The 27803-nt window shown below is 48.9% G+C and overlaps 1 protein-coding gene across 1 annotated transcript; it reads right to left on the reverse strand.

Moving 5' to 3' along the window:
- On the reverse strand, nucleotides 1-27399 carry gpat4 (glycerol-3-phosphate acyltransferase 4). Its single transcript, XM_035378818.1, has 13 exons — nucleotides 27254-27399; nucleotides 24935-25661; nucleotides 16024-16093; nucleotides 15478-15778; nucleotides 12939-13013; nucleotides 12710-12799; nucleotides 8323-8416; nucleotides 7712-7827; nucleotides 7278-7333; nucleotides 6905-6990; nucleotides 6689-6817; nucleotides 3148-3227; nucleotides 1-2701 (listed from the first exon to the last, which is right to left on the reverse strand). The coding sequence occupies exons 2-13, from the start codon at nucleotides 25100-25102 to the stop codon at nucleotides 2593-2595; spliced, it is 1374 nt and encodes a 457-aa protein (XP_035234709.1). The 5' UTR covers nucleotides 25103-25661; nucleotides 27254-27399; the 3' UTR covers nucleotides 1-2592.
- Between the last annotated feature and the right edge of the window lie 404 nt (nucleotides 27400-27803).

Raw genomic sequence — 27803 nt, forward strand, 5'->3', positions numbered from 1 at the left:
AACAATAACAGTATTCTGCTTTATTGGTCTTCTGGAGGATGTTGGTTTTGGAGGCCATGAATGAGTAGGTCTTTGTTTCATGAATGGCTTGAGTAGAGTCAACAATCGGCTGCTCTGTGTGAGCCCAGGAGCCTGCTCCATCTCTGGCAGCAATGGAGTATAGAATAAACTGTACGGTCAACAGCCACACCCATTCAGCCGACTGTGGGCTAACTTCACCAAAGCACTGACCATTTTTAGCACATTTGCGTAATGCCAAACACACATGGGGGCTATGCCAAGTAAGTTTTGATTTCCCAGAAGTGAAGCTAAACACTTAAACACTGGGTTGCTAAAATAGGATTTTCCCCTACGTGCTCCAAACTACCGCTCAGTACCAGTCCAAAGCTGTACTAACCTTTATTGACTGCAACTAAAAAACAGCAGAGCACAGTAAAGATGGATGAGCAAAAAAAGGAAAAAAAAAAAATTTTTTTTTTTTTGCTTGTGGACTGTAATTATGAGGACTACCCAAGTTCACACTGGGAACAAGGATTTCTGTTGAACTGTAATACTTTAATTTGACTGGCGGTGATAGCAGCTTTATAAGCACCAATCGAGTGAGGAGAGATAGCGGATTAGCATTAATATTACATTCAGTTCATCCACTTTAGCAAGCGAACATCGGCAGCTCTATGGCAATTGGTTGTCAAAGAGTGACATAGATAACAAAGGGCATTCAGGAACCAGAGCAGTGAAGCAAGCTGAAGAGGAGCATTTTTACAAAAGAAATGTAGAAATGTTTTCTCACTTTTGGTTGCTAGGCAGCTGTGTTCATGCATAGTTCTATTGTCCATGCTTACCCTGAGATGAATCTCGCAAGCACAGTACATTTCAAGATGGAAATCGCATCTTATTGTCCATCTGTACATGCATCTGCCCAAAAATGGTCCAGACATAGAGGTAGACTGCAGCATGTCCCTCTCTCTGGTCTGCCATATCAGCACAAAACAATTTTTTTGTATAGGCTACATACACTGCAAGACTGAAGAGTGAATGTTGCTTTTTCCCCCACAAGATGCATGTCGTCCACTTAAGCTACCATCAAGGGTACTATGGACAGTTTTTGTAGCTTGTCCCTCCATTAACTGTAAATCACACAATTTAATTTACAGCCAGCAGTATATTGACACCTTCTATTAGCAAGTTAATCTACTTTCAAACATTTAATCAAGTAGGAAAACCGCACATAACGTATTGTGCATCCAAGCACTTCAAAACCAACTATTCTTTTCTCCCAATGTGGAGCGGCGAGTATATTTTCAGGAATGTCCCATCACTGTAACATCCTCCATTATGCCAGACTGCAGACTTGCATTAATGTCCTCTTAAGTGTGTTAAGCCAACTACCACTTTACTTCATCATGCAGTCCATCAGCTGAGCTTTGCAGTCGCTGATGCAGATTCATTCACAATCAACACCGAGACCACAACAAGAGTTCTCGCTGGCCAAAGGGAAATACACCTTTACAGTATCCCAAATCTGAAAGGACTCAAGAGTCTGGAGTCTACATGAGTGAGGGACAGAAGACCTGTGTGAGAAGGGGTGTGAGTTGCCGCCTTCGCTCCAAGTCAATTTCCAGTCTCAGACAGCAATCCTGGCCCTGTTATCGAGACCATTATCCGTGCAGAGAGGGTCAAGACTGGAGAAAATCCAAGTGTACCCTTTCCAGGAACTGGACATGACCAAGCATTGTGAAACACCAGAGGCCCATGCATCTCAATGGAATTTCCCCACAAAAAATAAACAACCCGCTTTCGTTTTTTTAGTTTCCGAGTAAGTCCTGTATTTTATACATGTGCGTTACAATGCTTAAATGAGTTTTTTTTTTGTTGCAAAAAAATCAAAATGAGAAAGTATCGGAAACAAACCGAAAAGGGTACAATATGCAGCTGTGACTACTTACCGTCTGCTTTCCTCATGCAGACACTTACAAACGTGGGCACGGGTAACACTTTACGTGACAGAGTCCTTTCTTTCCATCGCCGTGCCTCCCCACCCACTTTTTCTTAGCCCATAAAATCTGTCACAATAACAATGATGACTCTAATAATAATAGAAATAATGATGATGATGATGAGAATAATAATAATAATAATAATAATAACCATGGAAAGTGAAAGGTTAGGAGCAAAAACAATCGAAGGAGATAAATACATGTTACAGTTACTCCCGATGAAAAATTGACCATTTTTTTTTGCCGGCAGGAAGGACAGAGCAGCTTCCTGCTTGCACGTTCAGAAACGTTCAGAAACACTCAGGCAGAAATGACTGTCCGTTGTCGATGAAATGATTCAGGAACAGAAAGAGGGAACGGAGAAGACTGGTTCTCCCACCCGCGGCGGCCAGTAACAACGACAAACATCAACAACATCGTTTTAACGGAAAAATGCCCCATCCATCTGCGAGGAGCAAGCCAGTCTGTGGCAGTGGCCATGGAAGCCTGTTTGTGTTCTGGACATGGGGCGGGGGGTGTCCTTATCCGGAGACTTCACGGGGCTCTGTTTCCCCCCTCCCCCCTCCCCCCCGCGCCTTCAGCGTGGCTCCAGTCCTCATGACCGGCTGCGGTCTTCTGTGGTTCCCACCAGCATCTTGCTGTACAGCTTCTGCTGTTCCTCTTTGAAAGTGTCCTTTACTTTCCCTCTCTTCAGCCCTCCGTCCCTGCAGCGGCAGACACAGGCAAGCGCACAGTCAGCACATTTCACACACAAGTGCACGGCAGTGAGGGAGGGCTTCAGATCCAGTGTGAGGACTTCATTACTACAGGAAGGAGTCATAAGCTTTTAATGCACTGTGGAAGGATGGTAGGACACATGGACTTTGAACTCGGCAGTAGTTAAAGGGGCTGATGCATATACCACACCTGTGTCTTGTGCAAGAGGGACATGGGTTCTGTGTATGTGTGTGTGTCTGTGTGTATACTTGGTGTGTGTGTGCGTGTTCGTGTGTGTACTGCAGTGTGCGTGTGTTTGTGTGTGTGTGCATGTGCATGTGTGAGAGCGTGTGTGTGTGTGTGTGTGTGTGTGTGTGTTTGTGTGGTGTGTGTAGTATTGATGGGCCTGGCCTTCTGTTTGAGTGGGGAAAAACACCCCCAGTAACTGACTCACCACAGCAGGTCCACCAGCCCTCCTTGCCTGGCGATGGCTGCCTTGACTCGGTTAGCAAACTGCACAGCATCCTCTCCTTCCTGGAGAAAGAGAGACAGCCACAACATGGAACCAGGAGACAGACACACACAGACAGGCACGCACGCACACAGTGGGTGAGCCACTGTTCTTGCCTCCCATGTGTTCTTCATTAGCAATGAATTGTTCTGATTATGCTTCTGAAGTTGAACACTGAGGTCCCATTTACACCTTGTAGTAAACTGCCTCTCTGATCGGACCTGTAGCCACACTTGGTGAGATCCAATGCTATTGGGGAAAAGATGAGCATGTGTCAGATCGTGATCCAATCTACAAAACCATTGGGGCCACATGTCACAGAGCCACTGAATCCAATCACAGCAAGCTATACCATTCCAAGGGCCAGTCTCCTTTCCTTAAAAAGGAATTTCCTGAAAGAAACCCATAACACAGGACACAAGCGTCCCTGTTTAGCTTGTGGAGACATGGCCTACGACAGCCGTCAATCTACAGCAGTACTTGTGGAGCACTTTATAATTGACTTCTGCTATTAGAAATAATGTAATTTCAAAGATAGGCAATTCAGATGTGATGATTCATTTACATGTATGACTTGGCCTCCTCGATTTAACCGTTTAACTAACCCCCGGTAGTTTTGCTTAGAAAAATCTGCATTAGTTGCTGTCATTTTATAAGCATGATATTTCTTAACTGAAGGCTGTCCCTTCCACAGTTACAAAGCCATAGAAAACGTCCATGAAGGAGCATATTCCTACTACAGTAACAATTGTGTTATTATTCTCTATCTGATCACATGTGGATTTTTTTTTTCAATGCAAGGTAACTATGGTAAAAGACTCCCCAGATATGAAGTTATCTTTATATGGCTATTTGGCACCTTAACAGCTTAATGTGGTTTGCAAATTAACTGAGCTAGGTGTAATGATACAGGTATTGCGTAATGAGTCATGTAAAGGCATTGTATGACTCAGTAATTATATGCAAGGGAGTTTGTTTTGGAAACTATGACTTTGAAAAAGACATGTGAGCCTCTCTTTTTCCCACGGCGCACAGGACTGCTGCCGTGAGCTACGCATGGCAAATTGTGGTCACTCGCTCATTCATGGACGACCTTTGAGGGACGTTTTGTGCCACGCACGTGAAGGTGGTGCTTAGTTTAGTAGGACGTTTACTAGGACGCGAGCGCAAGTGGTACGGCACAACATTTTTAAGCACAGCTTTATCGCCTAACGTTACTTTAGCTAACCCTAACATGTTCGCGTTTCGCCTACTTTAGTTAACCTAGTTAGCGTGTACGGATGCTATCCTGCACGCATGAGTAGGAGCTAAGGACACACAGCTACAACCACCGATACAGATGTATGGACACACGGAGGACAATAAATAACGCTACAGAGGTGAGGACATGCCATAGCTAGCTAGCTATATAGTTAGTACAGGTGCGCCGTGGGTCTGGACGGTTTCGTGCTTGTTGAAAGAATAATCCTGCGGCGTTTTAAAACTGCACAGAAAATGGAGGACACCCTGAGGGCAGAATAAGAAAGAGATAGAGAGAGTGTGTGTGTGTGTGTGCACGTGTATGTGTATGAGAGAGAGTGTGTGTGTGTATGAGAGCGAGATAAACAACAAGCAAATACAGCAGTGCTTTACAATAACACACACTGGATTGTGAAAGCTAGATCAATGGGCTAAACACGGACCTCAACGGGCGAAACCTCCCTCCTCTCTTACCCAGCGAAGCCTAAGAACGGACAGCCTTCCCGTCCACCCTCTCCCCCCCCGCCCAGGCTGCTCATGGAAACTTTGACCAAAGGGCAGGGCGCCTCTTAAGGGCCGCTCTGGGCACGGCGTCCGGGTTTCTTCCGACGCTCTGACATTTCACAAAGCGCCGCCGTCCGCGCCCCGCGTTACAGGGAGCTCTCCCAGTGAAGGGAACACCTTCAGCCCCTGCCAGCGCCGTCACGCTAGCTCTTTGTCTGGAAGCCGGGCGCAATCTACCCCTTTTCCTGTTATTTCCAGGCACTGGGCTGCGGACCCAGGTTACCGAGCTGCGGTCCAAGCACGGCTCTTTCCCCAAATCCCGGCGCGGCAGCTCAGCCAAAGGCCTTTTGAAAAGACGCAAAATGTGGGGCAGCCTGCTAACGGCTAACTGATGTTTAGCCAAGCGGATAATTTCCCTGACAAACTGAAATAATGACGGAAAGGTCTAGTTCTTTCAGCTAGAAAAGAAGCAAATTTAGAAACTAGCCTGTAATGATGATAAATTGGTCCAAGTTGTAACATTAAGTACATTTTTGTACATTTCTAGGAATAATTACAGCAACAAACAAAAAAGAAGAAATTCTCGTGTGCTACCATAGGCAAACCCAAAACAGCCTTAAGGCACTGCAACGTGGAGCAGTGTTGTTTGTTGAAATCTTGATTTCCATCTTATTTACCTATTTTATTATCCCACAGTTTGTGTCCGCTGAGTTTAGCTAGAGTCACTCTCGCTGCGGTCTTCACAGCAATGACGCTGGCATTTCCTCCAAGGCCCCGTCTCACCCGACCTTCTCAAAGCCGAGCACTGATTTGGACGCACAGCCAGGCCGGCGGCCATTTGCATCAGCCAAACACAAACACAGGACGGCGTTTACATTCAGAGTCCGTCCGGATCAGCGTGCGCAACGTCCCTTTCTGTGGGGAAACGGGTCTGCCTTCATTCAAAAGTGCTGCTTGTTCACGGTTTAAAAGTTTAAAAGATTCCGTAGAACCTCTGAGATGTAAGCATCAGGAATGGACATGAAAATGTCCTTTATAGATTAGAGTCACACATACATTATGGTAGGTATGGTGCATTATCGCTAGGCTAGACTAATTTTCTCGCTATAATCCTTAACATATAACCTAATAACCAATAATCCAATCCACAGTAATTGGATCTCATTAAAGCATCTCGTATTTGCTTTTGGAGCTGTGCCTCCTTTCAGTCACCTGCTACCTTTGGCTTCTTTCGGCAAACATTTTAGTCTTACTCTCCCCCTTTCTGTACATCAAACGCTGTTGGCTTTCCCACATTGTATTCTTCAGCAACAGCGCCAAGACGCGTCTCTTTCAATTTGAAAATATTTTTTAAAAAGAGCAGGACAGTCTGCCCTCCCTTTATGCAGACAGATAGAAAGCAGAGAGGGTAACAGATGAGGGACCACAGTTAAAAATGCCATGACAGGGGGATCAAACCTCCACCCTCTTAATTGATAACAGAACAATGAAGGTTAAGCACCTTGCTCAAGGGCACGATGGTAGTGCCCTAGCCTGGACTCAGACCCACCACCATCACCTTATGAGCCCAGTTCCCTAACCATCATACTACACGGCCTCCCCACAGCCCACACTGCCTCTCTGTAGCGTTAGAAAACGTGTGGCCTAACGGAAGGTTTGGCGGTTTGGCGTTTGTGGTTCGGAAGGTTTGGAAGGTTTGGCGGTTCGGCGTTTGCGACTTGGCGGGGGACCCGGCTCTCACCTCTCGGCTCATGGGGGGCAGGTACCAGACGCTGCACACGATGGCCCAGCTGCTCATCATCCTCAGCAGGTAGTTGACCATGCCGAACTTGCTGCTGTTCCAGAAGGCGTCTCCGAAGCGGGGGTCGTACTGCGGGGGCGCCCGGACAGAGAGGCGGGGTCAGGGGCGGGGCATGCGGCGGATTGGGTATCGGGGAGCAAGAAAAGGAGGTCTTACCTTGATGGCGACGGGGTAGACCGTGCAGCCAATCTCAAAGCTGCCCTTCTTGAACATCATCACGGAGGTGTTGTTGATGCAGGTACCTGGTGGAGAGGATGGGTGTAAAATTTACACAGGGACTGGCACCATCTGTCCCTGTTTTCCACAGATAAGTACCTAGACAGCTATTTAAATGTATTACTGTCACACCTCAATGCACTTTCATATCGAGACAGCTGTATGCCTTTTGACCAGTGATAACATTAGCTGGCTTAGCAAACCTTTATCGGCTTGCCTCATTTTCAGTTAAACAGCTGACTGTTCTTTGACATGTTAGGGAAATGGTGTAATAACCACAGGCCCATCCACAGGAGAGGCACTCAGGACTCACCTTCAGGGAAAATCAGAATGGGCAGTTTCGTTTTGTCCTCAATGTGATCACTCAGCCTGTAGGTACAAGGGGTACAAAAATCCAGTCACACACAAGGCATCTTCAGTGTTCATGATGCATGTTATTTTAGCAATTTATTTTATGAATTATATATATATATATATACACTTTTTTATTTTTTACTAGTAGTAATTGCTATTAGTTTCACAAATATTTCAACTCTTTTTATGAACTGGATTGTTATTTTTCATGTCTTGCTTTTTTCTTTAAACTACCTTTTTGTTCCTTGTATTTTACTCCTTTGTTTTAGCACAAAATTCCTGGAGCAACATGTATCAAATCAGTAGCATTTTTATTAAAATTGTTCTCCAAGCAACTCTGAAACACTCTGTGTAGTTACAGGCACTTTAAGGAATGCATGCTTGCAGTACTACCGTTTGGCCACCAGGTGTCGGTCTTTCACTTCAGAGCGCTCAAACCAGATGTGCGGGCAGGCCTTCACCATGGACCTCTGGATGACCCCCATCAGGCCCCCGTGGATCTGGCCCACCTGGAACACAGAGCTGGCCGGTCAATATCACGCAGAACCACAGAGCACACAGAGAACCTTCCAGAGCACATTATCGACATGCACCCACGTCATGCACCCACCCCCCCCCAAAAAACACACACCGCCCCGCACACACCTCCCAAAAGAACACGCTGTCCCGCACACACCTCCCAAAGCACACACACAAATGCACGTGTGTGCACAAGAAAACCCTTGTGTTCATACAACGTGTAAAATATATAAGTGAAATTCACATAGGAAACGGCTCAGGCTGCTCACACACAAACACAAACAAAAGCCCACAGCAGTAGTACTCTGAATCAATGGCCCCACAAGCATCAGACATTCTATATTTAATATTCTTACATTCATCACATTGTGGCACCATATTGTGGGACTTCTCTAAGTGTGACATGACATCATAAGCACGCTGAGCCGAATGGGAGTGAACTGCAGGGTCTTCCCCGTTCTGCGGTTTGTCCTACAGTACCCTACCATTGCATAGCAGCCGTCGCTGGCCAGGATGATGACGTCGATGGGCGAGGTGTGATTGGCCACGCAGATCCCGCCGTTCTTGGGCTTGTTCTCGCTGTGGGGAGAGCACCGAGGGGCAGAATGAGCGCAGGGCAAAGGGCACGTTACCTTTGGGGGGGAGGGGGGTAAAGGGAGCATCAGCTTCCCTTTAACACCCTCCAGCAGTGCACCCAGGCCTACATAACATACAGCCCATTACAACAGCAGGGCCTGAGCCCTAAGTCTAAATGAGAGACACACCAGGTGTGCTAATCAAACAGGAACAGCAGTGACAAGCCCAAACCATCCCGCGTACATCTCTTACACAGTAGCCCCGTCACATCAGCTTTCCATAAAACCAGCTGAAAAACTTCTATACGACACGTTCATGCAAATGCAACGGCGCTATGCTTTTATGGCTCGGACAACAATCCTTTTGGGCCCGTTCCATTCCCTGGCACTCTGCAGAGGCTGAGTATATCACGTCAAGCTTGGTATTTACATTGTCAGGAAGTAGCATAAAACAGAGTGTCAGTTCGAAATGATGACAATACATCCATCTAGAGTTCAGTTCCGTCTACTCGGAAAAATCGGACTATGTTGACAGGGAATGAGGGGCCAGCTTGGTTTCATTATAGTCAGCTTGTTGGCAGGTGAAACAAACTCAGTTATCCTGAATTGACCAAGGTTGGTATCATGTGTTATTCATATCTTCAGGCCCATCAAAAACAGTTAAACAGTAACATCCAGAGCCCCTAAGAGATCAAACTGTACTCCATAAAAAAGAATCCACAAATGAAGACAATCCAGCTAACAGGCCATGGTTGTTACACACAGTTGGCATGGAAGGAAGGTTACACAGACGTTCAACTGAAGGACTCGCGTAACCCGATTCAGGAGCAAACTGATAACTAACCATCCGCTCTCCTACAGGGGGCTCAGAACGCTGAGTCCGCCAGGCCCCGGCACGCTGGCGTACCGCAGAAGAAGAAAGTGCGAGAGACGCAGGGCCTGGACGTGACGGAGCGGGGACAGCTGCCAGCCCCGCCCCCCTCGGAGCGCCGGGACGCGGCCGGCGGTCGCGTTCCATGGGTGTACGGTTTCTGACGGAGCCGCTGGAGAAGGCGCCCGGAGGCGTTTCTGAGCCCCCCCCGTCATCCCTTCTCTCAACGCCTGGCTCTCAGTGAGCACGTGCAAATCCAAAGAAGCCACGCCGCCAGCAAGCGAAGCGAGAGAAGGTCTCGTCGAAAAGCCCCTTCGCACTCGGGCCACTCGCTCGAGCTTCATTTCGCTTGCGAAATGGAGGAGATTAAAAAGGCGGTAAACGCTCTAGGAAAAGCATATAGGAAAAACCAGTTCTCTGATCTGTGAAATTCCGTGAGCAAAAAAATAATTGAGGAAATTAGCGAAGGCTTTTCTTTTAATCCGATTCTCTGGAAAGGCACGTCTCATTTCACCGCATTACCAAACTGCCCTTTGAGTACAAACGGCCAACAGTACACAAACTGAGGCACGTAGCTTCTCCTCCGCTTCTAAAACACAAGCCCGGGCTCATCAGAAGAATGTATAAATGGCAGCGTCTCAGGAAAGAATCCATAATCACGGCGAGTGCCAATTAACCTCCCCAGCAGCTATGCAAGCTCTCAAATGTGCAGTTAAAGCAGCTTTCCCAACAACCAAGAGCTCGTAACTCCTTCAATAACAGCTTATGGTGATCCTCAGGTGATGTCACTGCGGGGGACAAAGTCTGCATCCAAACGGAACACAAAATCACTTTCAGCTGACTGAGTTTCCATTGTGCTGTGTGTGTGTGTGTGTGTGTGTGTGTGTGTGTTTGAGGACAGTCTGCTTAACAGTCCACCATGCTGGCTCCAGAGGTCCTGTATGTTAATGAACCATGAACCCCAGGGCAGGTGGAACATTGGAGATTGGGCCTAGCATTGGCACCCAATTACGGGCAATGTTTTTATTTTCAGAGCCCGTGGTTCGTTGCTGTTGCTCATTTAATGCAGTTTAATGGGTTTCATTGGAGGGCAGTTCTTTTTTTTGTTTGTAGAACTTAGTTGAATCTTTAATGGCGTATTTGACAAGTTGTCAATCGAGTCTGCACTTCTATGCTTTGGAGATATACTTTCCCCTTCTCCCTTCAGGGGAAAGACACCACTTCGATCCTCGATTTTTGCACTAGATAAGAACATCTGCCAAATGGCAGTGAAGTGAAGTGATTGCACAGACAAGACAGTTCACACACTGTCTGGGTCTAGTAGTACTTGAAATATTTGCGCAAAAAAAAAAAACAATTTCAAGTTGAGTCAATAATTAAACTGTTCTGAATGATGAATAATTTCAACAGTGGCCAAAACAATCTTGCAATAAGAAAATGTATATTTTGGCAATGATCTGTGATGGTTTCTGATGGTTAGCTTTGCCTTCCTGTTTTTAGTGCTGATACTGTTATACTGCAGTTCATCACATGCTGATCGACATATCCAGTAGCGTGTAAAAGACATTCAAAAGTCAGGCATGCATGCGACTCAAAATAACCGGTTATTACAGTACAGTGGAAAAGGAGCATCAGAGCCAGACTGTGCCTCGTAGTGTTACAAATCGCTTAGTCAGTCTGGGGTACAGTTACTGACTTATGAACAGATGTCCCCACTCCAACACGTCCAAAGAATCACGACGCAAGTAAACAGAGGAAACGAGCCCAGAACTTAAAACAAAAACAAGCCCATCGTCTCGTTTTCCACCCTCAAACGGTCCTCTGGACCGGCGGAGAGACCGGTCGCGCAGTGACAGAGCGCAAGTGTACCGCGGGACGGACCGAACACAGGGGCCATTCAGCAGGGAGTCAGCGCTTCAGTGGGCCATTCAGTGGGACGAATAGCGAATCGCTCGACGGCCAGCGCGAAACTGACGTTTTTTTTTTTTTTTAACGGCGTCCGTGTCCGTGACTGACGCACGCACCCACCCCCCGTTTCCCATCAGGCCTCCTCCGCTGCGTTCCGGTGGCGGTCGGCCGCGGCCCCGCAGCGGGGTCCTGTACGGGACCGTGTGACCGCTCCCCGCCTCTCCCCTTCACGATGACGAGAAGGGGTGGGCCTGTTCGTCCATTCATCGTTCCGTGATGACTGGACAAGTGATTCAGCCGAGGTGGGGCAATGGTCCTGGTTGACCCGCATTAAAGGGGACAGAAAGCCAGTTTACACTGAATGGAAGCCAAGCCAAAATGGCTCCAGCTCCACGTCCTTCATCGATTAAGCGTGCACGCCGCTAACCCAATTCGCCGGCGGGGCGGTAATAACGGCAATGAAACGCTCCGTGGTTCACAGCGCCGTGACCAGCGGTACGTCCTGCGGTTAGCGTCGGCGATCGCGGGGAAGCGGACTCCCCGGTGCCTGACGACAGGCCTAACAATCAGCTTCCCCCGCAGAGCTTAAGAGCGTGAGCAGCCGCAACGCTTCATGTGCCAGTGTGGGCTCTGAAACACGACGCAGAGGCCTCGCGCTGCTTTGTAGCGCCCGCGTTCGCGTCGCGCTCTGTTAATACGGACTAAAATCCCCCCGTCGGTTTGGGGATTAGCGTCGTTAGCGCGTGCGGCCGCAGTCGCGGGCGAGGGACGGAGTGTCCTCGTTTGACCGGGCCCGGCTCTGTGCGTTTCGGCGGCTCTGTCTGAAGGCTTTGTGTATGAGGGGTCGAGAGCCCGCAGGAGCTATCGATTCGGCCCCTCGCTGCCTCCACAGCGCTCAAGCCAGGGAGCCAGGAGCGGGGGAGCAGCAATTAGAATGTCTGAGAGCATCGGAAGACTGTAAGCCAGATAACGGCGCTTCTTTTATCTGCATGCGGCTCCAGCGCGGCGATCCTGCACAGGATGCAAAAACCTTCTCCCTTTTCTGGAATACGGTTAATATTTGAGCGTTAAAGCCCTCTGTTTAATCTGGAAAGTCAGCGAAGTTCATTCAGTCCCCCGTCAACCCGAAAGACATTTCATCATCTTCCATTACAGCAGGCGACACCAGCGCAATAACAACGGACGAGCCCCATGAAAGAGAAACGTCCCTGTGGAGCCATTCATTGAGGGCTGCTTAGCGCTGCTTTAAATGTGCTGCAGGTCACCGGGGAGAACCCATGGCAACCCCATAATGACAGCAGGCTGCCATGGCAACACTGAGAATATCCCCGTGTGCACAGGTGGTGCCCTGGCTGTAAAACCGTTAAAAAACAGACGTGTTTCCCTAAGCCGCACAAGCGCTGAGTCAGCTAACTGCCGGCTACATAGAAAAGCACCCCTAAATGGCTAATCTAACCCTGCACAGTAGCCCTGGTTGGGCAGGAGTGAGCCCTTTGTGTGACTCGCGGGGACACTGACCTGTCGTGGTAGGTGATGATGGCGGTCAGGGCTCTCACGCAGATCCGGTAGCACATCACGTGCACCTTCTCGCTGAGGACGTTCTTCATCCTCCAGGGGGCGCACAACAGACAACAGTTAGTCAGGCCTCTCTTAGTTTAAGAGGGAATCAAAGCAAGAGTTGAGAAGGGGGGGGGGAGGGCTGCCAATGAGCAAGGCTAGCAGGAGGGGAGGGGGGTTTCGGGCCTACCTCCCGTTGGGCAGGAGACCGATGATGGAGGTGAGAACCACGAGGAGCCCCACTCCAGTGAAGGCCAAGGTTACCCTGTGGGGACACACACACAAGAGTCCAGTCAAGGGCTCCACCAAACAGCTCTCTGAAAGGTTACATCAGCTCATACATTACAGTAATGGGTCGCACCCAGATCAGATTATATTTGCTCTGTTCTCTCAAGACAAATATTAAAAGGTCGATGTCCTTACAGTGGCCAGGATAGGCAGAGAAATAGCCAGGGTGGAAATAATTAAACCATGTAAAGGTAAAGAACAAACATTACCAAGGGAGTGGAGGAAGTTTTAAAGAGGATTTAGTAAGGACACTGGCAGAGGATCCGTATGTGCTGGACCGTTAAAGGAAGCCAAAGGATCCCTGTGCGCAAATTTCTCACAATAACCAGGTGACTGACCTTCAAACCACCCTGTGCTACATCAAAGCTGTGTGGATGGCTGTTAATGTAACTGTTTACAGTGAAGGCTACGGGTCACTCCAGTAAAAACAGCAGGGGAACAGCAGAGCCGGTCACTCCCCTCATTTCCCCCGTCCCACCAGCACGTTAGGAAATGTGGGTTAAAGCAGGCTGCCTGCCTCTCAGGCCTAATCCAGCTCAAATCCCCAGATGGCTGCTGGCTGCGCAGATTTAGCCGAGCCGCTCATTAGCCGCGGTCTGGGCGCGGGGGGAATGGGACCGGTCGCGGCGCGGCGGGGGAGCGGTTTCGCTCCTCTACCGCGGTTTTGTCCTTTAACGAGGTCTCCGGACGGGCCGACGGCGGGCGGCGCGGACGGGCGGGACCTCTCTGAGGGGTGGAGCAGCCGCGCGGGGACCCTCCCCCCCCCCGGCGCTTGACATTCATACGCAGTGTGCTAACAGGCTCTACAGGCAGCGGAGGGAAGGACGGCTGCCGTCGGCACGGTGATCGATCAGCGGAACACGATGGAACACTTGGAGCGGCCCGCCTCGGGCTAGCCAGCACGCTCAATTATGCAACCGCAGGTGCGTCTGCTGGAAAAGGCCAGGTGGGCGTGGCCTAGCCACGAGGCAGAGTGGCTGAAGGTTACGAGGGCTGTGTATGGAACTAAATAAAGACCAAGCGTGAGTTCAGCTATGAAGCGTAATGGTTAAAGGTTATGGGGGGACTCGCTGGACTAAATAAGGACCAAGCAGGCTGCTAATTTAGATCCTGAATCTCAGACTATTTTACAACCCACCCGATTAAAAACCCTTAATGGCGTAGTCCACATATGGGGTGTAAATGAAACACACAGTCGGCTCATTATCTGGCCCTAGATAACACCGACTCATTAATTCAAATTTATTCATTTATTCGCTGGGATTCTCATTAGCGGTTATTTCTGGGGCTTGCGTAACACGGGCGGTTCGAATGATGAACGCAGCAATGCACCCAAACCGGATGGGCGAAGACCGTGCGCCGCAACCGCAGCAGAGCCGTTAACCGGTCGGCTGCTTTCGTTCGACCGCAGGTAAATTAAAACAACGGGTTCGAGGCATCTGTAGCGTGACGGAAGCCTCTAGATTTGGCGGCAAAGAAGAATGGAAAGAGCCTCAAGTTCAGCCAGCAACCAAGAGCGGCCCCGCTCAGAAACACTATCAGGGCTCTAAGACAGCAGAGTCTAGGCCTTCAGCCCACTTCCCACTGTGAGTAACAGTGACCCTACAAACAAGCAGAAACCTTCAGCCCAAGCAAGCCATCCTCTCCCCTTTCTGATAAGGCCAGGGCTGGGGCTAATTCAGTGGCGCTCGCTGCTTCTCCCTGGAAAGGCGCCACTGTATTGCACTGGGAGGTCTGTGAGGTGCAGTCCTCTCCCGTGTGTGCATTACCTTTCATTTGCCTTAATCTGATGGTGATGTCAGCACACAAATGAGCCAAGCGCTGATGCTGGGTGCGTGAGGGGTGAAGTTAAAATGGCCTGCGTCGTATCGGAGGCAGCGGGGTTTCAGGGGGGAGTGACACGGGGGCCGGCGTCTCGGTCAGGCGAGGGAAGACCCTGTCGCCTGAGATGGCTCACTCAGCCACTCGCTTCCCTCCTGCCGATTGGCTGCTGGGCCACTGCAGATACCAGAGTGAGGGAGGGGGGTGCATGGGTCTCTCCCAGCACTGACCTATATTAGGTCCCTTACGCTTTCGCTGTAAATGGGTCTCTCCTGGATACTGACACAGGAACTTAATGCCCTCACTCTGAACTCTGAGCTTCTCCCATCATGCCACAGGCTTCCAATGGGAAAATGTAATAGACTGAAAAACTTGTTTATATTATAGCCACAGGCTTATGGATCTGCTTACTGAATACTTACAATACTTAAGCGCACCAACCGTTTTCTTACTTGCAATTACTGTGTGTAGTGCATGTATAGTGAATGGCTTCTATGCTTGTGTTACTTGTATCGTTCCCATGTTTTTACTCCTGGCTGTATTTTTATCATCTTGGAATAATAAAAGTACATGAAGGGAACTGCGTGCGCGTGGGTCACACTCCGCCCCGCCGTACGCACCTGAGCGGCAGCAGGAAGCCGTAGCGGATGAGCACGCCCAGGCCCCACAGCACGGTGAGCCGCAGGCTGATGTGCTGGAAGTTGTAGTTGCTGCGGGTGAGCAGGTTCCAGGACTCCAGCTCCTCGGCCGAGAAGCGCTTGGTCACCTCGTCGTCCATGATGCTCTCCACGCCGCGCCGGCAGAAGTAGAAGATGTCGGACATCTCGAAGGCGGCGGCCGCGCCCAGGTCGCGGTTGCTCCCGCTGCGCCGGATCTCTTTGATCTCCTCCTCCAGGGAGGTGGGCTCCTTGGCGATGATGCCTGGTGGGGGAGGGGGGAGGCGATTGACAGGGGCATCAATACACGCATGCACGCATGCTTGCACACGGACATGCATGCACACACGCACGCACACACGCACTACCAGGCGCACACACGGGCACGCACGCAGGCATGCACACACGCAAGTTCTCGCACATACACAAAGACTTACACTTCCTCAAACACAAACACACACACAAACAAGCCCCAGCTTCCCCAAGCACACAGGAAATGCCGATTCATACCATTAGTGTAGGGTTTGTAGAGGAGGTGGTTCTTCTCCTTGGCCCCTCTCTCTATTCTCAGCGTGGCCCACTGAAAGGAGAGGAGAGAAGTAAGATGCCCGGTCAGATAGTGCCAGACACTAAGGTTTACTGGCACCCGCTCCGTCGGCCCGGCTGTCAATCAAGCTCTTAACAACTGGCTTCTCCGGGCTGCGACTCAACTTTGTGTCACAGTCGATTCAGAACTGCTACTGGTCCTCTTCCTTCAGCTTATTAACAACACTGTGCACTCTAAGTAATCATTTATCATTGTTAATTTAAATTTATACATAAAGAACTAAAGGAAACAAATACTAAGATGCTAAACCTATATTACTTGGCTTATTGTACGTCACTTTGGATAAGAGCCGGCCAAATAAATGTAATGTAATATTACCTGGTTGAGATTTTAGGCTAAATGAAAGCAACAACGCTCCTATGCTGCCTGCTAGAGGAGGAGTTGGTATAAGTCATTTGGAAACCACGTTCATTGCGTAATTAACATGCTATTTACATATTACTCATCGGTTCTGGGAAAATTGAATGGGCTGTCAATCAGAAGTGAGCTTAAGGTACAAATCCATATAGGAAGGATAAACCACACCTGACGGTAACACGCATAGAACCTAAACCCACTCACAACACAGGTAAGCCCCGGCCTCTGCTGGAGACCAGAATCTATGAAGTTTCTCACTCAAATGGGTAAACCTCGCTATTTAACTAGGCTGCTGCATTCTAAATGGTAAAAACTAGAAGACCCGACAATGCATTTACTAAAGTACTTAAAGGTCTCCTATGGGTCTGCTCCCACGGGTGTGCGGGCTGGTGCGGGACCAGGAACAGCACACCACACCACACCACACCTCACCGTACGACATGGCACAGCCACATCGACCAGCCAAACAGAGCCGGCTTCACGGAACTCAAACTAATGTTACCTGGAAAAAAAAAAAGAAAGAAAAGCTCATCGCTCTGCTCTGAAATACATGTGACCTTCACACCATCCATGCTATTGACTCTAAGCCGACTCTGTGACAGGGTAAACAGACCAGGCTTTTTTCCCGTAGCTAATAGACCCAGCCGACAGCACAGCGCTAGCAGACAGGCCAACTCCTATTACTCTTTGGTTCCGCAGACGATAATAACTACATCAGCGAGCTCTAATAATAGCGATATCTGTCCGGGTTCATCAGACTCGGATCTTATACGCAGGCTTAATGTGGTACGACTTGCCATTTAATGCCAGATGATTACATTTGAACCGCAATACAAACTTGCACAGGCCCGAATCTTTTTAACACTGTTAAAGTAATTCGCTGATGATCAAGGACGGGGTGATTGGACAGAATAAGATTACAGCTGCACCAAATCAGTGGCTTTGGCATGATGAACAGGGCGGTGGACGTTACATAACACTGCGACTGTTATGGCCCTGCAGATTCTGCACTGGTAGGAATACCCTGAAACAGCCACCAAATGCTTGCAAAGAATAAAAAAAGAAAGAGCTGCAAAGAATGAAAAAAAACAGCTTGTGTTACTCAATAATGTTAAAATACTCAGCTTATTCATTACAGAGATGCCGAAACACTGACACAAAAAACAGTGTGACTTTGTCACAGCTTTAACAGTAGTAACTGATTGATGGCAAATTGGCGATGTGATAGCCCTGTAACGGGTTTCAGGCAGAAGGGAGCACGCTTCTTTAAACAGTCAGCTGACGCTGCGCTCACGTGCACGTGCGCGCATGCTCACGCACGCACAGCACATTCTGGGCAGAGCTGAAAAGGACAGCGTGTTCCTTCAGCACGAGAAGCATGGGGGGGGGGGGGGGGGGGGGGGCAGTTCTGGTGTCTGCAGCAGGTCAAATCCATTATTCACAGAGTGCACACATGCACACACACACACACACACAAACGCACACAAGCGTACACACACAAACACACATGCATGCACACATACACAAAAGCACGCACACCCACACCCACACACACATGTGCGCACACACACACGCATATATGCACAAACACACTCATGCATAAGAACTCATACACGCACCACGGAGAGAGACACGCTCCCCCGCCCCAACACGCAAGTCAGCCCATGTGATGAGGGGGAGGCCAGACTCGGGGGGGCTGCGGGTCAGCGGGAGCACAGAAAAGCAGAAAGGCAGGGCATTGTTCACATTCTCCACGACAGGTTGTCCATTGAGATCGGGAGCGATGCAGCCGCCTGCTGCAGAGTGGGCCGATCTGAGCTGGGGGGGGGGGGGGGGGGGGGTTCGGAGGGGGTGAACGGGTCCACAAACTTAACGCAGCAGTAATGACGATCACCTGGGGGGGGGGGAGGCGTGTCAAGCAAAGCTTCTGTCCTCGTTTTCCCAGACTTCGCCTGAGCGATCCAACGAATCGCGAGGAGAACGGCGGCTTTATATAACCTCGCGTTTTTATAACAGCGTTCACAGAAGATCTGCTTCTCGCCACGGGGTATGTCTCCCCTCAGTCAGGCTGCGTCCCCCCTGTGACTGGGAATGGGAAAACACAGCACCGGAGTTCAGTGGGAAAGGCCTGGGGACTGGGAATGGGAAAACACAGCACCGGAGTTCAGTGGGAAAGGCCTGGGGACTGGGAATGGGAAAACACAGCACCGGAGTTCAGTGGGAAAGGCCTGGGGACCGGGAATGGGAAAACACGGCACCGGAGTTCAGTGGGAAAGGCCTGGGGACTGGGAATGGGAAAACACGGCACCGGAGTTCAGTGGGAAAGGCCTGGGGACTGGGAATGGGAAAACACGGCACCGGAGTTCAGTGGGAAAGGCCTGGGGACTGGGAATGGGAAAACACAGCACCGGAGTTCAGTGGGAAAGGCCTGGGGACTGGGAATGGGAAAACACAGCACCGGAGTTCAGTGGGAAAGGAAACCCCATTAGCTTTGTGTCATTCGGGGCGGGGTCATCGTTTCTATCACCGCTTCCAGGTCTCTCCATTACTGCCGCTAGCCACCTCAAAAGAGCTGCGCAGGGAACCCCAGCAATAAACAACGCGCTCAAGAACGACGGTTTGCGGCTGACGGGCAGGGCGTGGCGCGGGGTCGGCGGGACGGGGGCGTAGGCCGCTGGAGGCGTCGAGCTCCCCGACGGTTACACGTCTGATCAGATCTGCCTCCGTTCAAAGCCGGCCGCGAACCCTCGAGCCAATCCTCAACAGCCGCCGTTCCCTGTCCCCCGTTAGAGAGCCACCCTCCTTCAGAGCGCGACCCGCGTGTGATAAACAACTGATATCACCTCACAGTAATACGAAAGATAACATTCAAAGTGTGTTTCTGTTTGTTCTGTAACATATGTTAGTTAGTCAGAGCAGTGTGTGTTCTTCCCAGATGGCTGCACTTATCCACACAGAGTATAACATTAAACAAACTGTGGAATATCACGCTTCATACCTAAGTATTTCATTACAGTCCTCTGGACTTTAGAGAGAAATATGACTGCCACTGCCTTCTCAAGAGGGCACCTTCAACAAGACCACATCTTAGCAGAAGTATTTATACTTTAACAATGTAATAGAATATGAAACAGGAAGATGAAAGCGTGATTTCCTGTCGGTGTAATTTGCAAGTTCTAAACCAACTTCTTCTCCGGAAAAGAGAGTATAAAGAGAGTGTAGCGTTGATCGAGGAGGGCGATAAGTTGGCTGGTCTGAGCGGGGGAGATGAAAGACGGTCAGGTTTCCTTTCCAAATCAATGCTGGGACAGAGGTGCGGCCACATGGGTGTTACATAAGTGTAGAAGAAAGAAAGCGCCGGGGGGGATGGGGGGGATGGGGGGGGGGGGCGCTGTTTTCGCATACCTCCTGAAAGCGATTAGATAGAGCCGGAGTCTAGAAGAGGCCCCCTTACCCCCTTAGCTTCCCCCCGGCTGGCCCCTCCCCCCGGCCCCTCCCTCGCCGTGTTTGTCGGCGATGTGCTGCGTCACCACGCTGAGAAAGCAGCGCGGTGTCTCCCTGTGGGGCTGCCCGTCTGCGTACGAGCTGCAGCACACCCCTCCTCCAGAGAACAGCTTTCTATTCGCCAGGGAGGGATCAGCTGCCGGTGACCCCGCCCACACCGCGTGCCGCATGAGGGGGGCGCACTATTGCTCACCGCACCACACCGGGCCTCGGCTCCTGACTTTGAGAACGGCGCGGCCACGGCGAAAATCTACCGCCTGTTCCTCCAGGGAAGGACTGAACTTCATAAGCCCTCCTGCTTGTGTCTCCCTTGGGTCTCCAGGGCAAAAACACTGCCTGGGTATTAGTACTAGTCATATATGGAAACGCTAGTTTATATAAGAATGAACACACACACACACACACACACAAGCACACGTACATATACACACACACACACAGACACACACACAAAGTCCAACTAAAGCCGCGTTTCCACCGAAATTACCCGGAACTTTCAGTCCCAGGAACTACTTTACCAGGAACTAAAAGGTTCCTTCAGCCAATGGTTGTCTGCGTTTCCACCGGGGTCTAAAGTACCGCGAAGATTAGGCAAATTAGCCCACTGACGTATGAAAAAGCAACGTTGTCGTCGGTCCGTCTGTCATATGATTTCTTCCGTAACCACATACTACCACCGAAGTAGCCTACATTATTTTCTAATAACCGGGACAGCCCGGAGGGGTTTATTCCACTTATACAATGGGTTACCAACAATGACTATATATGGTTACTTTTGTATTTATTGATTTTCATATATCCTCTCAAACACATTCATTATGTTTTTATGCGAACATTCGCTTTCATGTCTTGACATCCGAAGCGACAGAATGCATTCACATTTATATGTATAACTGGCAACAACAGCAGAAAACATGCACACGTTGTAAACAATTTGCTGTTTGATTAATTTCTCGTCGTCAATTCCATATAGGCTAATGGCAAAATGACAAGAATAGAACGAAAACTCGGAATTCGTGAAAATGTAAATCAGTAGTGGTACAGCCACCGTTTGCTTTCCTTCGAAGTTACTGCTAGCCGAGCAGCGAAGTGTGCCCTCCAGATGCGAACCATGCACCATAAATTAGTCCATAGTCTTCCTGGTCTTTTCGTGGAATTGAAAAATGTCAGTAAAATTACGGCAGTCTGAAAAAGCTAAAGGGAAGATTACTAGAATTAACCTGTTAGTTTACCCGGATAAAAAATGCGGATGGTGATTTCCAGTTTGCTTGTACTGTATCATCAATGTTAATTATGCAGAACTACCGCATACCTCACATAACTGTATCAAACGTTTTGAGTCAATTACAACGGGCTAACAAAGAAAATCCGGAAGAAAATATTCAGCAACCGAATTAATCCGTTTGAATGTTTTGGTAGCCTACATAATATGCTGTCCCAGCACGAATGCTTAGCATTTTATAAAACGAATACTAAAGCAAGAAAAGAACAGAAGAGCACACGTTATAATTCCAAGACGTTGACAGGCTATAACCAAAACTAGGCTACTGCGCCGCATAACGTACAAGTTTGATTTGAAGTTATTATGAAAATAAATTGGTTTGCCGCTGCATATTTTCAAACATGGCGGGTAATGGCGGAAAATAAATACAACACAAATGCTGCGAGTACTCGACCAATCAGAAATGTTCAGCGCTGCAAGCTCCACCCAAAAGGTTCCTGTACTTTCGGAAAGTACTACCCCCCGAGCAGGAACGTTTTGGGGGGTAAAACAAAGCCCCCAGAACTAAATTTAGACCCTAGTTCCTGCGGTGGAAACGCACTGAGTTCCTCAAAAGGTTCCTAGTTCCGGGGTATAGTTCCTGCGGTGGAAACGTGGCTTAAATAGATTCATAAGATTCATCACCACCCAGGCAGTCCTCAGAGTCTTGACATATCAGGTCAACTAATCAGCCATTTGGTGGGCGACGTCCTCAGGGCCTGTTTAATTGCTCCTAGCCTGCAGTGGATGGGTGGGGGAGGGGGGGGCGTATGAAGAGCACTTCCAGATCAAACAAAGATTCTTTGAATGCAAATGGACCCCCCCCCACCCCCCCCCCCCAAAGGGCCCACTGTAATCTCCCCAGCTGTTTACCTTGAATATGGATGGGGGAGACAGACACGGATTTAAACTGCTTTGTTTCCTTTGTCAGGGCCTTTTTTTGTACTCGGGGGTGAAAACTCTACTGTATTAAAACACATTTCCATTTGAGCCGACCAGAGGAGGATGGGTTCCCCCCCTTTGAGCCCGGTTCCTCCCGAGGTTTCATCCCATCTGCCACAGGGAGTTTTTTCTTGCCACTGTTGCTTTAGGCTTGCTCCTGTGGGGGTTTAGGCCAGGGTTGGCTGTGAAGCGTATTGTGACTATTATTTGTGAAATGCGCTATATAAATACATTTCTATATTTTGATTGAAAACCGGGACTTGGGCCTGTAGTGTGACAAAAAGCACAGAAGTGCGGCTTTGTAACACATCACATGAGTGTTATGTGGTCATGGGAGCCCTTCCTCTCCTCTCTTCTGAGAGCTCCGCTTGTGTTGCGAGTCAAGAGCTCCCTCCTGCTCCCTCTCCCGGGGGAGATTATTTCTGGTGCCTCTGCGGCCTCGCCGAGCGGATTCCCGGGAAATGCTGACGGATGTGGTGTCGATCCCCGAAAGCGGCAGGGAGAGTACCGGAACGATAACCTTCTCCGGTTTCAGCCGCTGGCCCGGCACAGGGAGGAGGTGCAGGCCTGTGGCTGCTATTAAGCAGGAATGTTCTTTTAAGAGGAACACCGTGTTTCTGGGGGGGGGGGGAGGGAGGTACGATCCGGGAGAGACGCCGGTACGCTGAGGTGATCCCCTCCCTGGAACCGGCAGGGCTTTGCGCAAACAGGGCCAGGGTTCGGTGACCCAGCAGTGTCAGCCTTCCCCCCCCACACACCCCCTTGCTGGGTTAATCACGGGCAGGCCTGGAGCCAGAGTAAAGTTCGGCACACACCTGGGGCTGACGCAATGCTGGGGGGGGCTCAGCGTGAGGTGGGGGGGTGAGACGGCCCACGGCGTTATCGGCACAGACCAGCCACGCCGTACACAGCCTGGCTACAGACACTGCAACAGCCGGGGTGAAAAAAAACATCCCCAGCAAGCCGAAGCAAGGACTGGGGCCCCACAAGCCAAGAATCAGCCAATGAAGAGCTGCCTTTCATCCAGTCTTAATTTATTCAAGAATGTGGTTAAGTGTTGAGCGGCTCGCTCAGTTAAAGGAAGGAAAAATGACCGATTGTGCAATTCCATCACACCCTGTGCTCTGCAGCGATGGCGTGAGACTCTCTCCGTTAGGCTCCCGGTTGCTAGGCTAACGGGCTGCGCGACATAGCGGATAGAAAGAGGCCCCTCCTGGCTGAATGGGGAAGGATAGGAGGCGCGGGCTGTCAGAGCCACTACAAAGAGCTGCCCAGCACTTACACAATAGAGCGGGTGGGTGGGGGGGGGGGGGGGGGGAGCGGGGAGCAGGGAGGAGACAGAGGCACAGTGAATGACCTCAAGTAAACTCTACCGTCGATACAGCGAATTCAGGAACCGGCCCCAAAGCAAAATCCTTTTTTTTTTTAAACTAAAAACTATTGTGCTCTTATGATAAGTGTCAAGTAGTTGCCTGTACAACTGTACATGACAAACCACCTCACTTTGAGCCTTCAACCAACTTAACCGCACCTGGCAAAAATAAAAGCTTGGGAATTCACCTAACTTCTGTAGAGCTAATACGGAAACTACAGAAGATTCTCTCTAGTGCTTTGATACAGTCGATGACTAGGTAAAAGAGCAAGCCTAGCTTTTCACATGATTCCAAAATAACTGGGCTAAATCGTCGCCACGCAGAAGCACCACACTGACTCTCACGTTCTTCCACATGATCCTCGGTCTCGCAGTTTAACTGAATGGGGATGTATCAGTGGAACAGCTGCCATTTTCCATTGTGCGTTACAGTTCGCTCTTCCCTCTAAACAAACAATCTGGATGGAAGTACAGCCAGTTTATGACACTGACCGGAGGAGAACAGTTGAGTTCCAGGCTAACAGGATGCAGTCTGGGACTACAAATCATGCATGCAAGACCTTGACACACAGCACAGAACTCATAACACTTTCATTTTAACCAGTACTCCTTTAAAAAAATGCACTTGTAAACCATGCCCAAGTAATCATACAGAAATGCAGTAAAGCAACAATCCACACAACAAGAGTACAGTACACAGTATCTGCCCTGCTGAGCACACAGGTAGATGTGCCAGTATCTAGATGACCAATTACAATCCGCCATCCAGTTAATGTTACAGTGAATGACTAAGACTAAAAACACAGTTGGAATCTTGCATTGATGATTCCGAGAACCACCTGGGTGATTTGATACTTTAGTCTGGATTGTTTTGACGGTGGCAGGGATTAGTCATTATACTGCTATTCATGGCGCGCTGGCATGCAAAATGATGCAGCCATCTGAAACAGCGATTAGATTTCACATTGCGGGCATTTAGCAGATGCTCTAATCCAGAACAATTTACAGAGCTTATGTTATTTTATGTTTTCTAAAAATAAATCGATGTATACAGGAAAATGTTTTACTACAGCAAAAGTACCATGCTAATGGGTACAACAGTAGTGCCCCACCTGGAATTCAAACCTACAACCTATCAGTTCCAAGCCCAGTTAGCCTAACCGTTAAGGCTTACGGTTGCTACGCTACCACCCCTAAAATACTACGTCCAAAAATACGTACGTTTCAGAGGAAGCAGTTCCTGAGGGCAAAGGGGTCAGTGTGAAGGTCAGGGCACTGAGTGGACATGCCATGCTCGGGAGGCACTGAGAGCTATCCGTTACACTGGAGAGAGACCAGTAGCCCTGGGAGTGGAGAGCAGTCCATCCACCAAACTCACCTCAAAGATCTTGAGCAGAGTCTTCATGTACAGGCGGCGGATGCCGAAGGAGACGCCGAAGATGGCAGGAACGATGATGAAGACGAGCAGCAGGGTGAACCAGACGGTGAAGGAGATGCCCAGGAGCATGCACAGCAGGTTGTCGAAGGGGGAGGGGAACCAGCCCATCTTGGCGGACCCTGGGTGGCGGGGGGGTGGGGAGGAACGGGGGCAGGGTAGGGTTCTTGCGCGAGCGGACGAGCGGTTCGGCCCCGGCGGCCCTTCCCCTTCCTGGGCCCCTCGGCGGGTCTCAGTCTCCGCGGCCTGTGCTGGAACGCTGGGCCCCCCTGGGCAGAAGGGCGGAGTCCACCTCCATGGAGGTGCGCATTCCACTGGGTCCCTCCCGCGGGCCGGAAGTCTGAAGCTGTATTTACGCCTGTCAGCAGCTTGGGCCCGTTTCAGCTTCAGGTACAATCAGAAGCTTAGTTCCCCTCTCGTAACAAACACAGCCATGCAGACGATCTCCAACCAGTCAGGCTTCACTGCATCGCCAAGAGAAATGCAGGATATTGAGACACCTTTATATTTATTTTCCCCACATACTTTTTTTCCCCCTTCAGCTCCGAGGTGGTATTAACTGCTTAAGTTGAACGTCTGGTTTGTGCCACTGATGGAGTGGACAGCATCACACAAATAAATCCTCAAGAAACGGGTCTTTGGGGCTCCGAGTTACCAAATTTTCAGGCACCTGAGAAAGCAAAAAAAAAAAAAATGGAAAAAAAAATTATTTTTCAGGTTTGACAGGTACTTCCCAATAACCGAGAAAGGAAAAAACCTCATAATAATCAGGCGATCGCTCTCTGGCAGTAATAGCCTATAACAGCAGTGGTATTTGAAGGCTATCAGAAAGAACACCCAAGCTATTAAAAGGAGGTAGAACTGCTCAACGCAAGCAGCTGCTCAAATGTTAAAGCCTTTACCAGGCCTGACCCAGGTGGGTTCAGCTGAGTAATATTTCAATCCTATTTGGGGGGGGGCACAATCTTTCCTACACAAGTATTCATAGTCTAACAGTCGACAAAATTATTTTCTTGCTCCACTGAACAACATATGTGATATGTGTGCCAGGTCTGTGATCCAACACCATGTAACCTCACCAACAGCTGCAGCTAAACTGGTCCTGGACATCTTAACAACTGGACAGTTCTTCTACACTGTAGAACAGCCACATCGACATCTTTTTCAACAAATAACGGTTCACAAAGCAGTGCCTGCATCCATTGCACAATAACAGATGATGTCCAGAAAGCAGACGAGATGTAACACACATGTGCTATGCCCCTATCCCGATGCATATATTTTAAATGGCAGGGTTGCATAGATACGGTTTCTATTGAGTCCAGGCTGGTAAGCTAAATTCCCGGAGACAGACGTACAATTAGATGCCGATGTTCAGATATCAAACTACTTTCAGTGAAGCCAGGCTAGCTCGATATGAGAGTTTTCTTTCAAAGTTGAAAGCAACATATAGTCGCTTGTTTTCTTGTATTTGTCGATCACCTAGCATGCTAGTATATACTCCAAACCCTAATATTCGGCAAGTGCTTTCAGAAGCTGTTCGTTCATTATATATACATGATAAATACTGACGTACAGTGTGCTCAACAAGTCGAGTAGATGCTTGCGTGTCTAGCTAGTTAGTAATTTTCCAGTATGTCACGCTGCCCGAATAGCGAAGTTAACGTTACCGCATGAAACTGAAAATACTTTATCCATAATGGACATTGTTAGTTATCGAAAGCAGCAGTTAACCGACTTGTTAATAACATCACACACACGATGTTACACTGTCTAACATAAACTGGCGATTCCTCAGGCAAACGTTAGCTAGGTCGCTAACAAAAAACGAACACAATCTAGTAGCAGCCTATCCAAATGTTAACTGTACCACAATCATGCGTAGTTGGTTCCTTAATTTCAACTGTGTGTATATGTAAAGTACATTAACAAGCTAGCGAGTTAACTATATAACCAAGCGAACGCTAGCCTTGGGCTAAATATCTGGGCAAGGTACGTATTTTGAGGTAGCTAACAGTGATGGGAGCTAGAAAGCTACTCTAGCTCAGCAAAATGATGCCAATGTCATGACACGTTTCCGTCCATCTAAGGCTGTATTAGATAACTGGCTAGCTCATTCAGTATGAAAACCACCGGAGGAAATAATAAAATGCACTAAACAGCTAGCCAGCTAATAATACTGCAGCTGTAGTTGAATCAAACGAAAATTAAAACCCCCAATTTAAATATCAAGGGTTAACACAGATATTTTCAAATACTTACCCAAATTTTACATGAAGGTTTCTCCCGCAGTGTGCTTCGTCTTTGTGTCCGGCCTGTAAATTCGTACATCAAATCTGTCCGACGCCCGGCTGGACAAGCACGCGCTGCGGGATCCCGTGGAACGCGCGCATTGTGCTCTACAGACGTCCCTGCCGCGTGCACGCCGCACGTTTGACATGCTGAAATACGCCAAATCGCTTAATCTAATGGTTTAAAATGTTATGTTGCATTCTAATGACCTCTTCAGGGAAAAAATAATAAAAGGGTTATTCATTGTTTATTAATCGAGGATTAATCCACGTTGTATTGTTTTTACTAGCATGACAAATCAACAGATTTTTAATTATATTCGATTTTATCTTACACATTTCTGCACAAAACTACTGCGTAGCTTTTGTTTTTAGAGGGGAATCAAGTCATATTTTTTATGGCTTCTTTTTATGGCTCAAATTTGGACGCATGTGCTCCATACAGCATTTCCTAATGAAAAGCGATCACTTTCTGCCACCTGGCGGACATACTCAAAACGTCAATATTTAAAAGAGTAGCG

Source organism: Anguilla anguilla, chromosome 10, assembly GCF_013347855.1.
Source record: "Anguilla anguilla isolate fAngAng1 chromosome 10, fAngAng1.pri, whole genome shotgun sequence".
In the NCBI taxonomy this organism is placed as follows: Eukaryota; Metazoa; Chordata; class Actinopteri; order Anguilliformes; family Anguillidae; genus Anguilla; species Anguilla anguilla.

Bases quoted from the DNA above. Each gene is read 5' to 3' on its own strand.
- gpat4 (XM_035378818.1), bottom strand. From the start codon at position 25,102: ATGGGCTGGTTCCCCTCCCCCTTCGACAACCTGCTGTGCATGCTCCTG. The intron at 8,417-12,709 runs GTCAGTGTCCCC...CTCTCCCCACAG, and splicing joins ATCATCACCTACCACGACAG to CGAGAACAAGCCCAAGAACG. The intron at 7,334-7,711 runs GTAGTACTGCAA...TTGTACCTACAG, and splicing joins CGACACCTGGTGGCCAAACG to GCTGAGTGATCACATTGAGG.